The 14,891-nt window shown below is 50.1% G+C and overlaps 2 protein-coding genes and 1 long non-coding RNA gene across 3 annotated transcripts; all 3 read right to left on the minus strand.

The window, feature by feature from the left end:
• Positions 1-869: 869 nt before the first annotated feature.
• LOC127306782 (uncharacterized) lies at positions 870-1,944 on the minus strand. The gene has a single exon (XM_051337487.2). The coding sequence runs from the start codon at positions 1,805-1,807 to the stop codon at positions 953-955; it is 855 nt and encodes a 284-aa protein (XP_051193447.1). The 5' UTR covers positions 1,808-1,944; the 3' UTR covers positions 870-952.
• Positions 1,945-4,912: 2,968 nt separating this feature from the next.
• On the minus strand, positions 4,913-5,805 carry LOC139832101 (uncharacterized). Its single transcript, XR_011746679.1, has 3 exons — positions 5,638-5,805; positions 5,425-5,535; positions 4,913-5,307 (listed from the first exon to the last, which is right to left on the minus strand). It is a non-coding gene; the product is annotated as an uncharacterized lncRNA (long non-coding RNA).
• A 776-nt stretch (positions 5,806-6,581) lies between these two features.
• LOC139832570 (uncharacterized) lies at positions 6,582-9,653 on the minus strand. The gene is made up of 4 exons (XM_071822357.1): positions 9,641-9,653; positions 8,540-8,788; positions 7,498-8,446; positions 6,582-6,619 (listed from the first exon to the last, which is right to left on the minus strand). Exons 2-4 carry the CDS (start codon positions 8,777-8,779, stop codon positions 6,582-6,584), a joined length of 1,227 nt encoding a protein of 408 aa, XP_071678458.1. The 5' UTR covers positions 8,780-8,788; positions 9,641-9,653.
• Positions 9,654-14,891: the final 5,238 nt, after the last annotated feature.

A 14,891-nucleotide genomic window follows, 5' to 3' on the forward strand; every position in this document is an offset into this window, starting at 1 on the left:
GGGCGGGTTTGTTGGAGGTGCGCACCAACGTAGTATGCGCCGAGCCGAAAAAATTCGGGCATGGCCCAAACACGTCCAACCCGAGGGGGAGGGGGCGGCGGCGGCATTCTAGGGTTTACCCATTAATCCAACCTGAATTTGATGTATTCTATGCAACAAAATATTCAAGGGTGCACACTACAGTAACTAACACGGCTGCTCCTCACAAAAGACACACTTCCATCCTTTTACCGTGACCAGGACCTGAAAAGTTGCAGTGGCGGTACCTCGTCTAGCTACTCCATGCAAGCAAAGCATTCACGCACGTACTGTAGCACATAGGAGTGAGTGAGTAGATATCACGTGGCGAACAGAGACTCCCGAGTTGAAGACACGAGGAGCAGCGCCAAACGCAAACGCCTCCTCCTCTTTAACGCGCCTGGCTCCATCACAGGCTCGGCCACCCGTGCTGCGCGCGCGTCGGGCCATCCCCGTTCAGCGGCGCGCGCGGCGTCCCGACGAACGTGCTGAGTGCTGACTGATGCGACGCGACTCCTCCGGCTGCCACCGGCCGTTCCATTCCCTTTGTCTTGCCTCCAGGCGCACGAAACCCTAGCTAGAAAGCCTCCCCCTCCGGGCTCCCCGTCGAAGACGACAACTCCGGGGAATAAACGACGGACCCTCGCAGAGTCGCCACAGTGCCGCTCTGCGATGCCGCTGCACGTACGTACGTACCCGCGCCAGGACGCAAGGCAAAGCATACACACTTGTACAGTACCAGGACGGCAGGTACGCCAAGTGCAGCCACTGTACACGCCCTAAATTGTAACCCTAGCGCGCGCTGCAGCGAGGCCTGTGATGATCGGCTGGAGTTTTCATGGAGGAACCAGTATGCAAATGATGATTAACGCAAGAGTAAGTGCCAATATTAATAGTATTAGCGGCAGGGTTACTGGACATGGTGTTCTCTTCTTTACAGCTTGTAGATGATGAGGAAGCAAGGGAGCACGGCGCGCCGGTCGAACACCACCAGCTCGCCCTTGCCGCCGCGCGCCGAGTCGTACCCCTCCCTGCCGGCCTCGGCCTCGGAGCAGGCTTCCTCCCCCTCCGCCACCCTCCCGGCGATCACCCTGCACAGGAACATCGCTCGCCTCCCGGGCCCGCGGCCGCTCCCGCTGGCGTGCGCGCCGCCGCTGCCGTCGAAGGTCCGGACGACGCGCAGGGACGCGCCGCCGCCGTTGCCGTGCGGCGGCGCCGGGGAGAAGCGCATCATCTCGTTGCCGTCGGCGGCGCTGCGCGCCGCGCCGCCGGCCCGCGCGCGCACGGCCGCACGGTAGTCCTCGAAGCGCGCCACGGCGCGCGCTTGGTTGTGCACGCGGAACAGCATCTCCACCTCCCCCGCGAACGCGCCGCCGGAAGCCGTAGACGCCACCGACGGAAACTGAGACCAGGACGAGAGGAAGATGATCTCGACCACCTGCCGCGAGGAGTGCCCGGCCGGGAGCTCGGTCAGCGCCGGCAGCGGACCCAGCGGGCCGGGAGGAGGCGACGGCGGGCGCGGCACGCTGGTGGCCGGCTTATTACCCTCCTTGGGCTTCTTGGTCTCCACACCTGCCTTCGAGCTCGGCCTGAGCTTGGGCTTGCACGAGGAGGCAGCCTTGTTCCCGTGGATGTCGCCGGAGCTGGCGCAGCTTGACCGGAGGAGGAGGTGGGGCTTCTTGGGCAGCGTCGCGACGTCCTCCACGGCCGTGGACCTGCACTGGAGGGACCGGACCCAGCTCCCCGCCGCCATGGGACGGCGCCGGGGCGGAGGAGGCTTCTCCGGCATTAGTCGGCCGGCCAGTATCACCAGTAGACGTGGTGCTCTGTACTTATGGTAGTGCTGTCTTGCAGCTAGCTCTCGCTCAGGAGACCGAGAGGGTGGTGAAGTAGGAGGCGAGTTCTTATTGCGGTAGTGTTGCTGTCGCTAGGCAATTTGTATGGTCTAATGCAGGAGGATATGCTGCTGCCAAGCGGCCAGGTAGCGCAGCAGCCAGTACGGATCAATGTAATAATAAGAACATTGATATGTTGATTTACAGTTTACTAGTGGTGTGCATGGTGGCCGGCACGGTAGTTAGAGCAGTAGAGCTCTAAACACTTAAATCTTTAAAGCAGTTAAGAATTGAGAATGGGTATTTTTTAGCACTTTTAAGGGGTGTAAAACAGGGGCAAAGACTAGAACCATCAAACCCTTAAAACTAACGATTGAGGGCAAAGACTAGACGCCTCAAACCCTTAAAAACATTTATTTGATATATCACAATTACCATCATCTCAATAACGGTTTGAAGCACATAATAATCATTCTAGTTATTATTACAACACCAAATAGTACTTTCAAGCACATAATTATCATTCAAGTTATTACAATAATTGTTTAAATCAAATAGGACATAGAAAAGTAAAACAAAGATAGATCATGGACCTTGGCGCCGCCCATCCAACTGTCAATGGTGATCTACTAGATCATCCCGGAGCTGACCATGAGTCTTTGCATCCTCAATTGCATCATGTGCTTCAAGAAAAGCTTGTATGCGACAAGGATTTCTTTCCAGTTGCACACGGGTACCAACATTGTCATAGAAATAAGGCAGGTTTAACTCTCTCTCATCCTCGAGTATCATGTTGTGTAGAATCACACAACATTTCATGATGTTCATCAGGGTTTTTGTGTCCCAAAAACGAGCTGGACCCTGAACTATGGCAAACCTTGCTTGCAAAACACCAAAAGCTCTCTCAATATCCTTGCGGGCTGCCTCTTGTTCCTTGGTGAAATGAGCATCCTTTCTGGTTAAGGGCACCCCATTTTTCTCCTTGATGGACTTCACAAGAGTTGCCCACTTGGGATAAATGCCATCGGTGAGATAGTATCCCATTGAGTACTCATTGTCCATGATTTTGTAGTTGCAAGTTGGAGCATCCCCAGAAACTAATCTTGCAAACAAAGGAGATCTATTGAGCACATTGATATCATTGAGTGTTCCCGGCAAACCAAAAAATGCATGCCAAATCCATGTGTCCTACGATGCCACGGCCTCAAGCACAATGGTAGCATCACGGCTTTTACCGCAATACATTCCTTGCCATGCCTTTGGGCAATTTTTTCATGTTCAATGCATGCAATCTAGACTACCAAGCATCCCCGGCCATCCCTTTTTCATTCATCTCCATCATTCTCTTTGTATCTTGCTCGTTGGGGGCCCGAAGATACACATCATCATACAACCGGATGACTAATTTTGCAAACCTACGAACGGTATTCGGTACCTTCTCCGGAAGAGGCGAGGTGGGTATGTGTCAGTACCTTGGCGAAGTAGTCTTGCATCAAATGCTCGTGTTCGAGAGCGCGGTTCCGGTAGATTGTGACTCGCCCCATCTTGGACCCCCTCCTCTGATCCATCAACTTCACGCGGTCTTCAAACTCTTGCACCTCGACGAGGATTTGCACCATCTCGACGTCGTTGTCTTGAAGCAACTCCTCAATGTCCGAATCGTATGACGACGACCAACCGGAATCATCGGACAACAACATGGAGTCGTCGGTGGTCACCTCCATCTACAAAACAACAAACAAAATTGTTAGTGCTAATGAATAAAGATGGAAAATTGAAACAAAGAAAAACAAAGAAAATAAAGAGGAGGCATACCTGCAAGGGGGTGGGGCGGCTCGGGGCGACGCGGGGCAGCGCAGCAGCAGCTGGTCGGGGGTGGGGCGCGGCTCGGGGAGGTGGGGGGCAGGGCAGGGAGCGGCAGCTCGGGTCCGGGGCGTGGCGGTCGGGTCCGGTCGGGGGAGGGCGGCGGTTGGGGGAGTTCGGGGAGGCGGCGGCGGTAGGGGCCGGGCGCGACCGGCTCGGGAGGCTTGGGGAGGTACGGGAGGCGGGCGCGGCGGTTTGGGGCGGCGGCGGCGGGGAGGCGCGGATCGGGGGGCGGGGGTGCTCGTGGTGGCCGGCGGAGGTCGAGGGGAGGCGGGTGGCGACCGGAATCATGGCGGGCGGCGGCCGGCGGCGCGGACGCGGGAGGTTGGGGAGGGGAAATTTCCCTCCCGCGCGAGTTGGAAGAGGAGTGCGGGTTGGGGCAGTTTGGCCTCCCCAACCCACACTTCTACAGGTTGAAATTGGGTTTAAGGGTTGGACCCCTTTTTTTTTGAAGATTTAAGGATTTAGGGGTTCTAGTCTACGCGTTTTTCTCTCGCAAACTATAAGAAAACAGTTACTTTTAAAATTTGAGGGTTTAGGAGCACTACTAGTGATCTTATACCCTTGTAGGAATACTCATGGTGGGCCGGCCGGTAAGAGCTTTTCCCCGATGGATCCTCATGACCAGTGGTGACTGCTCAAACTCTTATTTTAGACGGCTGGTGAAACAGTTAGAAGGATGATTCCCCAGGTAACAGTTAAAAGGACTAAACAAGACCTGTATGCATGCTATGATGCTAATTAGTGCCTGGCCTGTATAGAGCTGTGACCACTGGTGGAAAAAAGGGCTTTGGTCGCGGTTGGCAACTGCCATTAGTCGCGGTGGCCCAACCGCGACCAAAGCAGCGCGACTAAAGGCCCCCCCCTTTAGTCGCGGTTCCTTACGAACCGCGACTAAAGGCCCGTCCACGTGGGCCGCAGGGGAGCGCCAGGGCGGAGGACCTTTAGTCGCGGTTCTTCTGGCCAACCGCGACTAAAGGCCTCCGCAGGGTTTAGGGTTTTAGCCCCCCCTCCCCCTAAATCTGGTTTCTTTTTAATTTGTATTGTTTTATTTCTTTTGGGTTTTAATTTTGAAGGAGTTTCACATATTCTACGGTACTGTATACATACATGCATATGAATGTACAATTTCAAACAAATTTGAAATTAGAACCAAAAAGAATTCAAGAGGAATATACAATATATATTCAATATCGGATGACCATATACAATATATATTCAATATCGGATGACCATATACAATTTTGAACAAGTTAGTTACAAATTCTGGTGCATATAAAGTTCTACGTCATCGTAATAGTGTTCTCCTCTAGGATCGATGACTTCCCTCGCCAACCATCCAGCTAGTTCCTCTTGAAGTGGTCGGAAGCGAGCTTCTGGACTAAGCGTCTTCCGGAGGTTATTCCTCAGGATGTTGTTCTCACACGTCTGGTCCCGCTCATTGCAGTATCTCCGGATCCTCTCACAAACATAGTATCCACATAGATTGGTCCCCGGTGGCTGAATATCCCCAGTCGTCGGCACTACCATTTTAAAATGTAGCTCCTTTTTGAATTCACCGACCTTGGTATCTACGAACCGTCTCCAAACCCTACGAGGCAAAGAAAATTAAATAAACAAGAGAGTTATTAATTAGTTACTTGATATTAGGAAATGATGAACGAAATAGGCCGATCGATATAGAGCGCAAATGAATGAAAATAATTACTTTTGCATCATTTTTCTCATGTCGCCCCAAAGCGCCGGATCCATATTCAGAGAGTCGTGGATGAGAACTGAGGAGGTCTGAACTTTAATTACCATAAGAATCCAGTGGAACCTGCGGACACGGTACATGCACGATCATGCATAACTCATCGATTAGCCACATACCATGCATGGAGTAAACAAAAGAGAATGTGCTCAAGACAGAAACACTCACCCAAAATGGTAAGGAAATAGAATATCACTTTTCTGTTGCTGTTTTCTAATAAACCGCCACAGGTCATCCTCCACGTCGGCGGGGTGGTGTTCTAACACATGTGAATTAACGATGTGTGGGTCAATGAACCCAACATCATGGATGTTCCTTATTCGCATTTCCCGCTTCTTCATTCTGCATAATAGCGTACACAACAAGATAGTTAGGACAAGTCAGGCAATGAACGAGATGGGGTAGAAATTAATAAATCACTTACGTAACGTAGCAACCGATGATAGATTTGTCGAGGTCGCGCAGATTGAACAGTGGAACAATTCACTCAGAGGAATTTGTACCCAGTAATGTTTGAAGTGATGCTCATATCTAACTTCCGCATAGATATAGTCTTTGGCGTTTTTATGTTTTATGTAACCCTTGTACCAATTTAGCAGACCTAGCATTTGTCGAGGTAGATCCCCTTCTGCGCAGGCTCGACGAGAGGGCCATTCTTCACATATGTAAATACTACGTCCTTCATTGGCGCCTCATCAAGGCCTAGCAATTGCACGAAGAGTGATACCTAACTCGGCCGCTTGTTCTACGGCACTCGTTACGGTCAATCCATGTCTTTGCCGCAGCTGCTATGATATCGGGGCATCCGGATCGGCGGCTTGCACTATGAGCGGGGCGATCGATTGTTTACTTTGTTCCCCGAGCTGGGCAACTTCTTTCCCCCTTTCTAATTTTGACTCGGCCTCGTCCTTCACGGCTTTCTTCTCCGCCAACTCTTTCCTGTTCTTGAACGCGAGTGCTTGCCTACGAAGTTCACGTAAATAGTCGTCGAGCAGATTCTTCGCGGCTTGGGACGGTGTGTTCAAAAATGACTTAGCCCTTGCTTTTCCTTGTCGAATATACCGGCTTGGGCTCGCCCTCTATTTTCCTCTTGACGCTCGCCTTCCATTTCTCTAAATCAGCAGCCGCGCCCGCCGCGACTTCCTCGGCTCTACTAGCCCAAGCCCTCGTGGGGAGAGGCTTCGATGATACCTCCGGTACCTTTGTTTTCTTAGGTACGTAAGGGTCCGGGTTAATAACCCAGGACTGCCTCGCTTCTTCGCCGGAGGTGGATTGGGGCGGTACCGGTGTCCTGATCACCCGCCGGACGAGGAGGCGGGGCGGCGGCGTGTGCGACGTGAATGAGGTGTATTAGGTGAAGCACCACCGACACCGCCACCGCCACCGCCACCGTCACCGCCACCGCCACCGCCACCGTATCATCCACAGCCACCACCACCACCGTACGGGGTGGACTTGTTGGCGCCTCGCCTGCAAACTTGATAAATTTATTATTCCATAGAATGAACTGGCGCTTGACATCTCCAAGTCTTTTCACCCCTTCAGGTGTAGCAATGTCAATGTCCAGGTTCTCAAACCCTTGGACTATCTCCTCCACCGTCACACGAGCATAGCCATCTTGAATGGGGTTGTTGTGGTGGAGTGCTCCAGGTGGTAAAGCACTGCCGATGGCTACCTTCATGGACATGTTCCCGATAGGATAATACAGATGACATGCTTTCATCTCCTTTATATCGTCCACGGGGTAGCGAGGAGGCTCCGGTGCAGTAATTTCGACCACCGCAGGCTCCGGTGCAGTAATTTCTATCGTCGGTGCACCAGCCGGTGAGGCCTCCGTGGAAGCCACGCTGCTTCTTCTGCTGGCTTCCGAGATCCATTGGATGATCTTCAGCATGCTGCGCCCGAGCTGCATCTCTTTCGGCGACTAGTACACTCACGGTTTTCTTCATCACATCCATTTCAGTTACCAACTTCGCCACAACATCTGCATCCCGATCCATCTTTCTCTTACGGCTTCTGTAACCGTACGGGTCATCGTTAGGGGGAACCCTATTTTCCACGGAATGGGCCCCATGCCTCGTATACGTCCTCCGTGTTCAGGATTCCCGAGGGCTTTTGTCAGGGCGTCGTTCTCTCTGTTGAACCTGATCCTCCCCTCTTGAGCCTCCCTCATTGCCTCAATAAGCTTTTGGGTGGGTGTAATTATTTTGCCCTGATAAACACACTCCCCTGTCTCCGGGTTCAGCGATCCCCCATGCCCGTACCACCAGCTTTTGGCCCTTGGGTCCCATCCCTCCGTACCTGGACGGATTCCTCGCGCCCTCAGCTCGTTCTCCATCTTCTCCCACTTAGGCTGCCAAAAGCGATACCCTCCTGGCCCCATTTTATGATTGTACTCCTTCTTGGCCGCATTTTCCTTATTTTTTCTCGATAGTTCAAGGAACTGCTCCGATTTCTTTTGCTTCACAAATTCTGGCCAATCATGTTGCAGTTTCTCATATTGTCCTATGAAATCCGGAGTCTTGCCCTGGTTGACAAAGTCATGGGCTAGATTTTGCTTGTATTTCCGGAATGCGTTGGCCATCCTAGAAAGAGCGAACTGTTTGACTAGCTTGCGCCTCTCCTTGTTTTCCGCAATCTTGTTACCCTCCTCATCGTATTTGCGGTATTCCGGAGGTAGAACGAAATGTTCCATAAGCTTGTTGAAGCAATCTTTTTTTTCTCTCTTATCGACAAAAGTGAAACCAACACGTGCCTTCTTTGGCTCATTCCACTCCTGGCGGGTGATCGAGACGTTGTCTCTAACAACGGCTCCGCATTGGCTGACAAACTTGGTGGCGTTCTTGCTGGGCTCCAGCGGCCTGCCGGTTGCTTCATCGACAACATCGATGGTGCATGTTTCTCCTGCTTTCATCGTCTTGGTTGCGCCACGCTTTGACGACGACGTACTCGATTTTTTCGACGATCCGGCCGAGGGCTAAAATAAGAAAGAGAGTCGCGCGCGTTAGTACACACACATTTATTCAAATCAGTTAGTTTGTATCACCAGAGGCTCAATGTATATATATACCTCGGCGCCGGAGGTGGTTGCTACTTCCAATGCAAGATCGTCGTTTACCGACGTTTCTTCGGCATCATCTTGCTGACGGCGCCCTTCATCTTCACCGTCAAGGTTCAGATAAGAAGAGATATCATCTTCTTCTTGTCCGGTCGGCTCATATGGAATATCCCCTTTTATGATGCCGAATATATGGTCTTCAACGTCCAGATCATAGTTGTCCAGAATTGGGTCAGCTCTATCGTCCGCCATATGTAAGTCCTGAAAACATGTAGTCAAAACTAATTATTTAAGTGCGGTGTCGAAAGGGCGGTGGCAAAAGGAGAGAGGGCGGTGGCGGTGGCAAAAGGGCGGTGGCGGTGCCGAGGACAACACATAGAGGCCTCCCTCGCCGTATACGGAGGGGGGGCGGCGAGGCAGGGGCGAAAGGGCGGTAGCGGTGTGCCGATCCTCTCTCTCGTAAAAAAAGAAAAAAACCCGCGCGTATACGGAGGGGGAGGCGAGGGCCTCGCCGCCCCCTCCGTATACATGCGGGGTCGGTGGCGGTGGGTTGCTAGTGAATTTTTTTGTTAAGTCAAAATTCAGAAATTTTTTGTCCACTTAAAATTTTATTAAGTCAAAATTATCAAGTTTTATGTTTTTTTGTTAACTATATATATAGTTACTAATTAATTCATTAATTATAAGTGGACAAAACAAAAAATTATTAAGTCAAAATATGTTTTTTTGTTAACTATATGTTTTTTTATTAAGTCAAAATTATAACTGAAATTTATAACTGAAATTTATAACTCAAATTTTGTTAAGTCAAATTTACCGTTTTTATTAAACTAATTAACTACTTAAAATTAAAAAGAACAAAAAAACTAAAAAAAAACTAAAAAAAAAGAAAAAAAAACCCTGGCCGGCCGTGTACACTGTGGCGCCCCGGCGCCCTCTCGATCTCTCCCGGCCGATGGTGGACGTACGGCGGCGCCGGCGGCCGGCGGCGCGCGGCGGTGGCGCCGGCGATGACGTGCGTGTGCGGTGGCGCCCGCACCGTGTGTGGCGGCGCGGCGGTGGCCCCGGCAGTGTGTGTGGCGGCGCGCGCAGCGCGCGGCTCGATCTGTCGACGGCGGCGGCGGTTACGGCGAAGCGCGGACGCTTACGGCGGCGGCGCGGTTACGAGCGCGGGGCGCTGAGCGGGCGACGACGCTTCTCCGGCGGCGATGACGAGCGGCGGCGCAGGCGACGTAGACGGCGCAGACGTGGATGTCGAGCGGCGGCGCAGGCGACGAAGACGGATCGATCGAGAAGATGAGACTCTGGCGCGGCGGTTCGCGCCGCGGGAATATATAGGGACCACCCTTTGGTCGCGGTTGGCTCGGCCAACCGCGACTAAAGTCCCCTTTAGTCGCGGTTGGCCAGGCCAACCGCGACCAAAGGCCTTTTTTCGCCCCTTTTTTGGTTCCCGCGGAAATGACCTTTAGTCGCGGTTGGCCAGGACAACCGCGACTAAAGGCCTTTTTCAAAATTCTTTTCTTTTTCAAAATGTTAAAAATACATATAATTCATTTCTAATTGTGAAAAATACATATAATATATCAAAAAATTCAGAAAAATAAAACTAATTCAATTCAAAATCTTAAAAATACAAATTATATATCAAAAAAATTAGAAAAATAAAACAAATTCATTTCAATATGTTAAAAATACAAATTATATATCAAAAAAATCAGAAAAATAAAACTAATTCATTTCAATATGTTAAAAATATAAATTATATATCAAAAAATTCAGAAAAATAAAACCAATTCAATTCAAAATGTTAAAAATACAAATAATATATCAAAAAATTCATAAAAATAAAACTAATTCATTTCAAACACATCACGGGCATTTCTCTTCTTCCCGCCATTTCTTCCCTGTCTTCCCGCCTCTTTCTTCCGGCCTCTTTCTTCCCGCCAATTTTTTCCCGCCAATTTCTTCCCGCCACTTTCTCCCCGCCTCTTTCTTCCCGCCTCCTGTCTTCCCGCTCCCATTTTTCCCGCCATTTGTCACTACATATAGGTAGCCCGGCTTGGCCAGCATCACATCTCTACAATCTCTCATCACTCTCTCATGGCTTCCACCGCACCCACTCTAACCTACCAGCAGGTGGAGGAGCTTTGCGCCTCGAACTACCCTTGCCCTCCGGGCTACCGCGTCCTGCCGGGCCGGAGCCTAAGCGCCGGCGGCGTGCCGGTCCCTCCCGTCCCTCGTGTACCGCGCGCCGGCGGCCATCACGAACCACTACTACCTCGACCTCACGCCGGAGCAGCGGATGAATCCCCGCTGGCATCCCGATAACCAGCATACTTGGGACGCCTTCTTCATCAATCGGCGTGAGAGGGCGCTCGCCAGGTATGAGGAGGACGGTCTGCCTCCTGGAAACTTCCACGAGGCCGGCCGTCGGCTATGGTGGTACGGCCGGACTCTGCAGAGCGTCATGGACTACATCACGGCCGGCGATATCCCCCGCCTGCGCTACCCTCAGTTCGAGCCACGAGCGCCGCCCGACGACAGCGACGACAGCAGCGACGACGACGCCGGCAACTTAGAAGGCGACGACTACCAGTACAATGGCGGCGGCTATGAAGACTACGAGTATGCATATTATACGCCTAGGCAGGAGTATGACTAAATCACTCCAAATTTCAAGTATGTAGGAGTATGACTTAGTCACTCCAAATTTCCTGTATGCAGGAGTATGACTTAGTCACTCCAAATTTCATGTATGCAGGAGTATGACTTAGTCACTCCAAATTTCATGTATCATCAGTGCTATCTCGAGTCAATTGAATCATTCGAAAATGGACACCAAACACATCACGGGTAATATAATTCACATGATTCATTCAACAAAGTTTGGTACAATAAATTATTACACATCATTTCTTCCCTTGTGTCCCTGCTTGCTTACGATTGTGCCGTATCCATGGAGCATCCTCATCATTTAACTTAATGCTTGGGTCGGTGTTCACTTTGAAGGGCGGAATTTCAGCAAACATATTATAATCTTCTGACATGTCTGTCTTGTCCTCCACTCCCACGATGTTTCTTTTCCCTGAAAGAACAATGTGGCGCTTTGGATCATCGAACGATGTACTGATCATTTTCTTATCTTTCCGTTTCCTCGGTTTGCTACTCATGTCCTTCACATAGAAAACCTGAGCGACATCTTTCGCTAGGACGAATGGTTCGTCAAGATAACCAAGATTGTTGAAATCCACCATTGTCATTCCGTATTGCTGGTCCACCTTTACCCCACCTCCTGTTAGCTTGAACCATTTGCACCGGAACAAAGGGACCCTAAAGGAGGGTCCATAGTCAAGTTCCCATATCTCCTCTATGTAACCATAATATGTGACCTTTTGCCCATTCTCGGTTGCTGCATCAAAGCGGACACCACTGTTTTGGTTGGTGCTCTTTTTATCTTGGGCGATCGTGTAAAATGTATTCCCATTTATCTCGTACCCTTGGAAAGTCGTTATAGTCGAAGATGGTGTCTTGGCCAACATGTACAGCTGATCTACAACCTTATTGTCACTCATTAAATGTTTTCTCAACCAAGCTGCCGAAAGTCTCCATGTGGGCCTTCCTAATCCAGGATTCAGGCTTCCTGTGGTTGTCCGAGCGTAAAATATTCTTGTGTTTCTCAAAGTACGGAGCAACCAAGCTGGAATTGGTCAGAACCGTGTGGTGTGCTTCAACGAGAGAATGGCCGTCCATACATATCATTGATTTCCTTCCGATCGTGCCTTTTCCACTTAGTCTCCCCTCGTGCCGCGATTGAGGAAGACCAATCGGCTTAAGGTCAGGAACAAAGTCAACACAAAACTCAATTACCTCCTCATTTCCATAGCCCTTGACGATGCTTCCTTCTGGCCTAGCACGGTTACGAACATATTTCTTTAATACTCCCATGAACCTCTCGAAGGGGAACATATTGTGTAGAAATACAGACCGAGAATGGAAATCTCATCGACTAGGTGAACCAGGAGGTGCGTCATAATATTGAAGAAGGATGGCGGGAACACCAACTCGAAAGCGACAAGACATTGGATCACATCGTTACAGAACCGTGGTAGAACTTCTGGATTGATTACCTTCGAGAGATTGCATTGAGGAATGCACATAGCTTCACAATGGCTACTCGAACATTTTCCGGCAGGAGCCCCTCAAAGCAATCGGAAGCAATTGCGTCATAATCACGTGGCAGTCGTGAGACTTCAGGTTTTGGAACTTTTTCTCCGCCATGTTTATTATTCCCTTTATATTGGACGAGAATCCTGACGGGACCTTCATACTGCTCAGGCATTCAAAAAGATGACCTTCTCTTCTTTGGTCGTAGCGTAGCCGGCACGACCTTGAAACCGTTCCGGATGCTGGTCATCGTGGTCTTTCAAACTTTGCTGGTCCCGCCGTGCTTCCTTTGTATCATTTGACTTCCCATACACGCCCAAGAAGCTTAGGATGTTCACGCAAATATTCTTCGTAACGTGCATCACGTCGATTGCAGAGCGGACTTCTAGGACTTTCCAATATTCTAGCTCCCAGAATATAGATTTCTTCTTCCACATGGCTACGTGCCCGTCAGCTCCCTTCGGAACTGATTGTCCGCCAGACCCTTTCCAAAGATGACTTTCAAACCCTTGACCATATCAAATACCTCAGCACCGGTGTGTTCCGCAGGCTTCGGCCGGTGATCTGCCTTGCCGTTGTAATGCTTGCCTTTCTTTCTTCTTTGGATGACCTTTCGGAAGAAATCGACGATGCCCAAGGTACACGTTCTTCTTACAATTTGGCAAATGTACACTTTCAGTCTCATGTAAGCGGTGCGTGCATGCATTGTATCCCTTATTTGACAGTCCCGAAAGGTTACTAAGAGCAGGCCAATCGTTGATGGTTACGAAAAGCAACGCTCGTAGGTCAAATTCCTCTTCTTTGTGCTCATCCCACACACGGACACCAGGTCTGCCCCACAGCTGTAAAAGTTCATCAACTAATGGCCTTAGGTACACATCGATGTCGTTGCCGGGTTGCTTCGGACCTTGGATGAGCACCGGCATCATAATGAACTTCCGCTTCATGCACAACCAAGGAGGAAGGTTGTAGATGCATAGAGTCACGGGCCAGTACTATGGCTGGAGCTCTGCTCGCCAAAAGGATTCATGCCATCCGTACTTAGACCAAATCTTATGTTCCTTGCGTCGCCTGCAAAATCTTTGAACTCTCTGTCGATCTTTCTCCATTGCGTTCCATCTGCGGGGTGTCTCAACTCCCCGTCCGACTTACGGTCCTCTTTGTGCCATCGCAACAACTTGGCATGCTCTTTGTTCCTGTACAGACGTATCAACCGTGGTATTATAGGAGCATACCACATCACCTTGGCGGGAACCCTCTTCCTGGGTTTCGGCCCTCAACATCGTCACCAGGGTCATCGCCTACGATCTTATAACGCAATGCGGTGCATCTTTGGGCATTCATTCAAATTCTCGTATTCACCGCGGTAGAGGATGCGGTCGTTGATGCATGCATGTATCTTCGTAACCTCTAAACCTAGAGGGCAGACAACCTTCTTTGCTTCGTACGTAGTGGCGGGCAACTCGTTATTCTTTGGAAACATATTCTTCAACATTTTCAGCAAGTTTTCAAATGCCGAGTCAGCTACACCTGCACTGTGCCTTCCATCTCAAGCAAATCCAGTGTGCAGCCCAGCTTTTTCGGACCATCATCGCATCCGGGGTACAGCGCCTTCCTGTGATCCTCTAACATGCGATCCAAATTCTCCCTCTCTTTTTCAGTTTCAGCGTCTCCGTGCATCAGCAATGGTCCGACCAAGATCATCAACGGGATCATCACGTGCCTCTTCTTCACCTTCCCCTTCATCGTCCCCTTCACCTTCAGCATCCTCCATGAAAGTATCACCGAAATGAGCAAGATAGCTTTCATCGATGAAATCATCCCCTTCTTCATCTTCTTCCATTATAACCCCTCTTTCTCCATGCTTGGTCCAACAATTATAGCTTGGCATGAATCCGTGCCGAAGCAGGTGCAAGTGAACATCTCTTGAGGAAGAGTAACCCTTCTGATTCTTACATTTAACACATGGACAGATAACAAAACCCTCCTGCTTGTTCGCATTAGCCACTACGAGGAAATCTTTCAAACCCGCACTGAACTCGCCGGAGAGTCGGTTACCGTACATCCATTGTCGATTCATCTGCATTATTATAATATAAAATATATAATTAACCATCATGCATTTGTTAAACTAACTAGCTACAAACAATATAAATTAAACAATGAACTAATGCACATTTTATCAACGACACATCAAAGG

This window comes from Lolium perenne, chromosome 6, assembly GCF_019359855.2.
Source record: "Lolium perenne isolate Kyuss_39 chromosome 6, Kyuss_2.0, whole genome shotgun sequence".
Lineage (NCBI taxonomy): Eukaryota > Viridiplantae > Streptophyta > Magnoliopsida > Poales > Poaceae > Lolium > Lolium perenne.

Coding starts and splice junctions, on each gene's coding strand:
- LOC127306782 (XM_051337487.2), bottom strand. CDS start 1,807: ATGCCGGAGAAGCCTCCTCCGCCCCGGCGCCGTCCCATGGCGGCGGGG.
- LOC139832570 (XM_071822357.1), bottom strand. CDS start 8,779: ATGGCGGACGATAGAGCTGACCCAATTCTGGACAACTATGATCTGGAC. Junction 8,447..8,539: donor CAACCACCTCCGGCGCCGAG/GTATATATATAC, acceptor TTCTTATTTTAG/CCCTCGGCCGGATCGTCGAA. Junction 6,620..7,497: donor GTTCCCCCTAACGATGACCC/GTACGGTTACAG, acceptor TTGGGCTAGTAG/AGCCGAGGAAGTCGCGGCGG.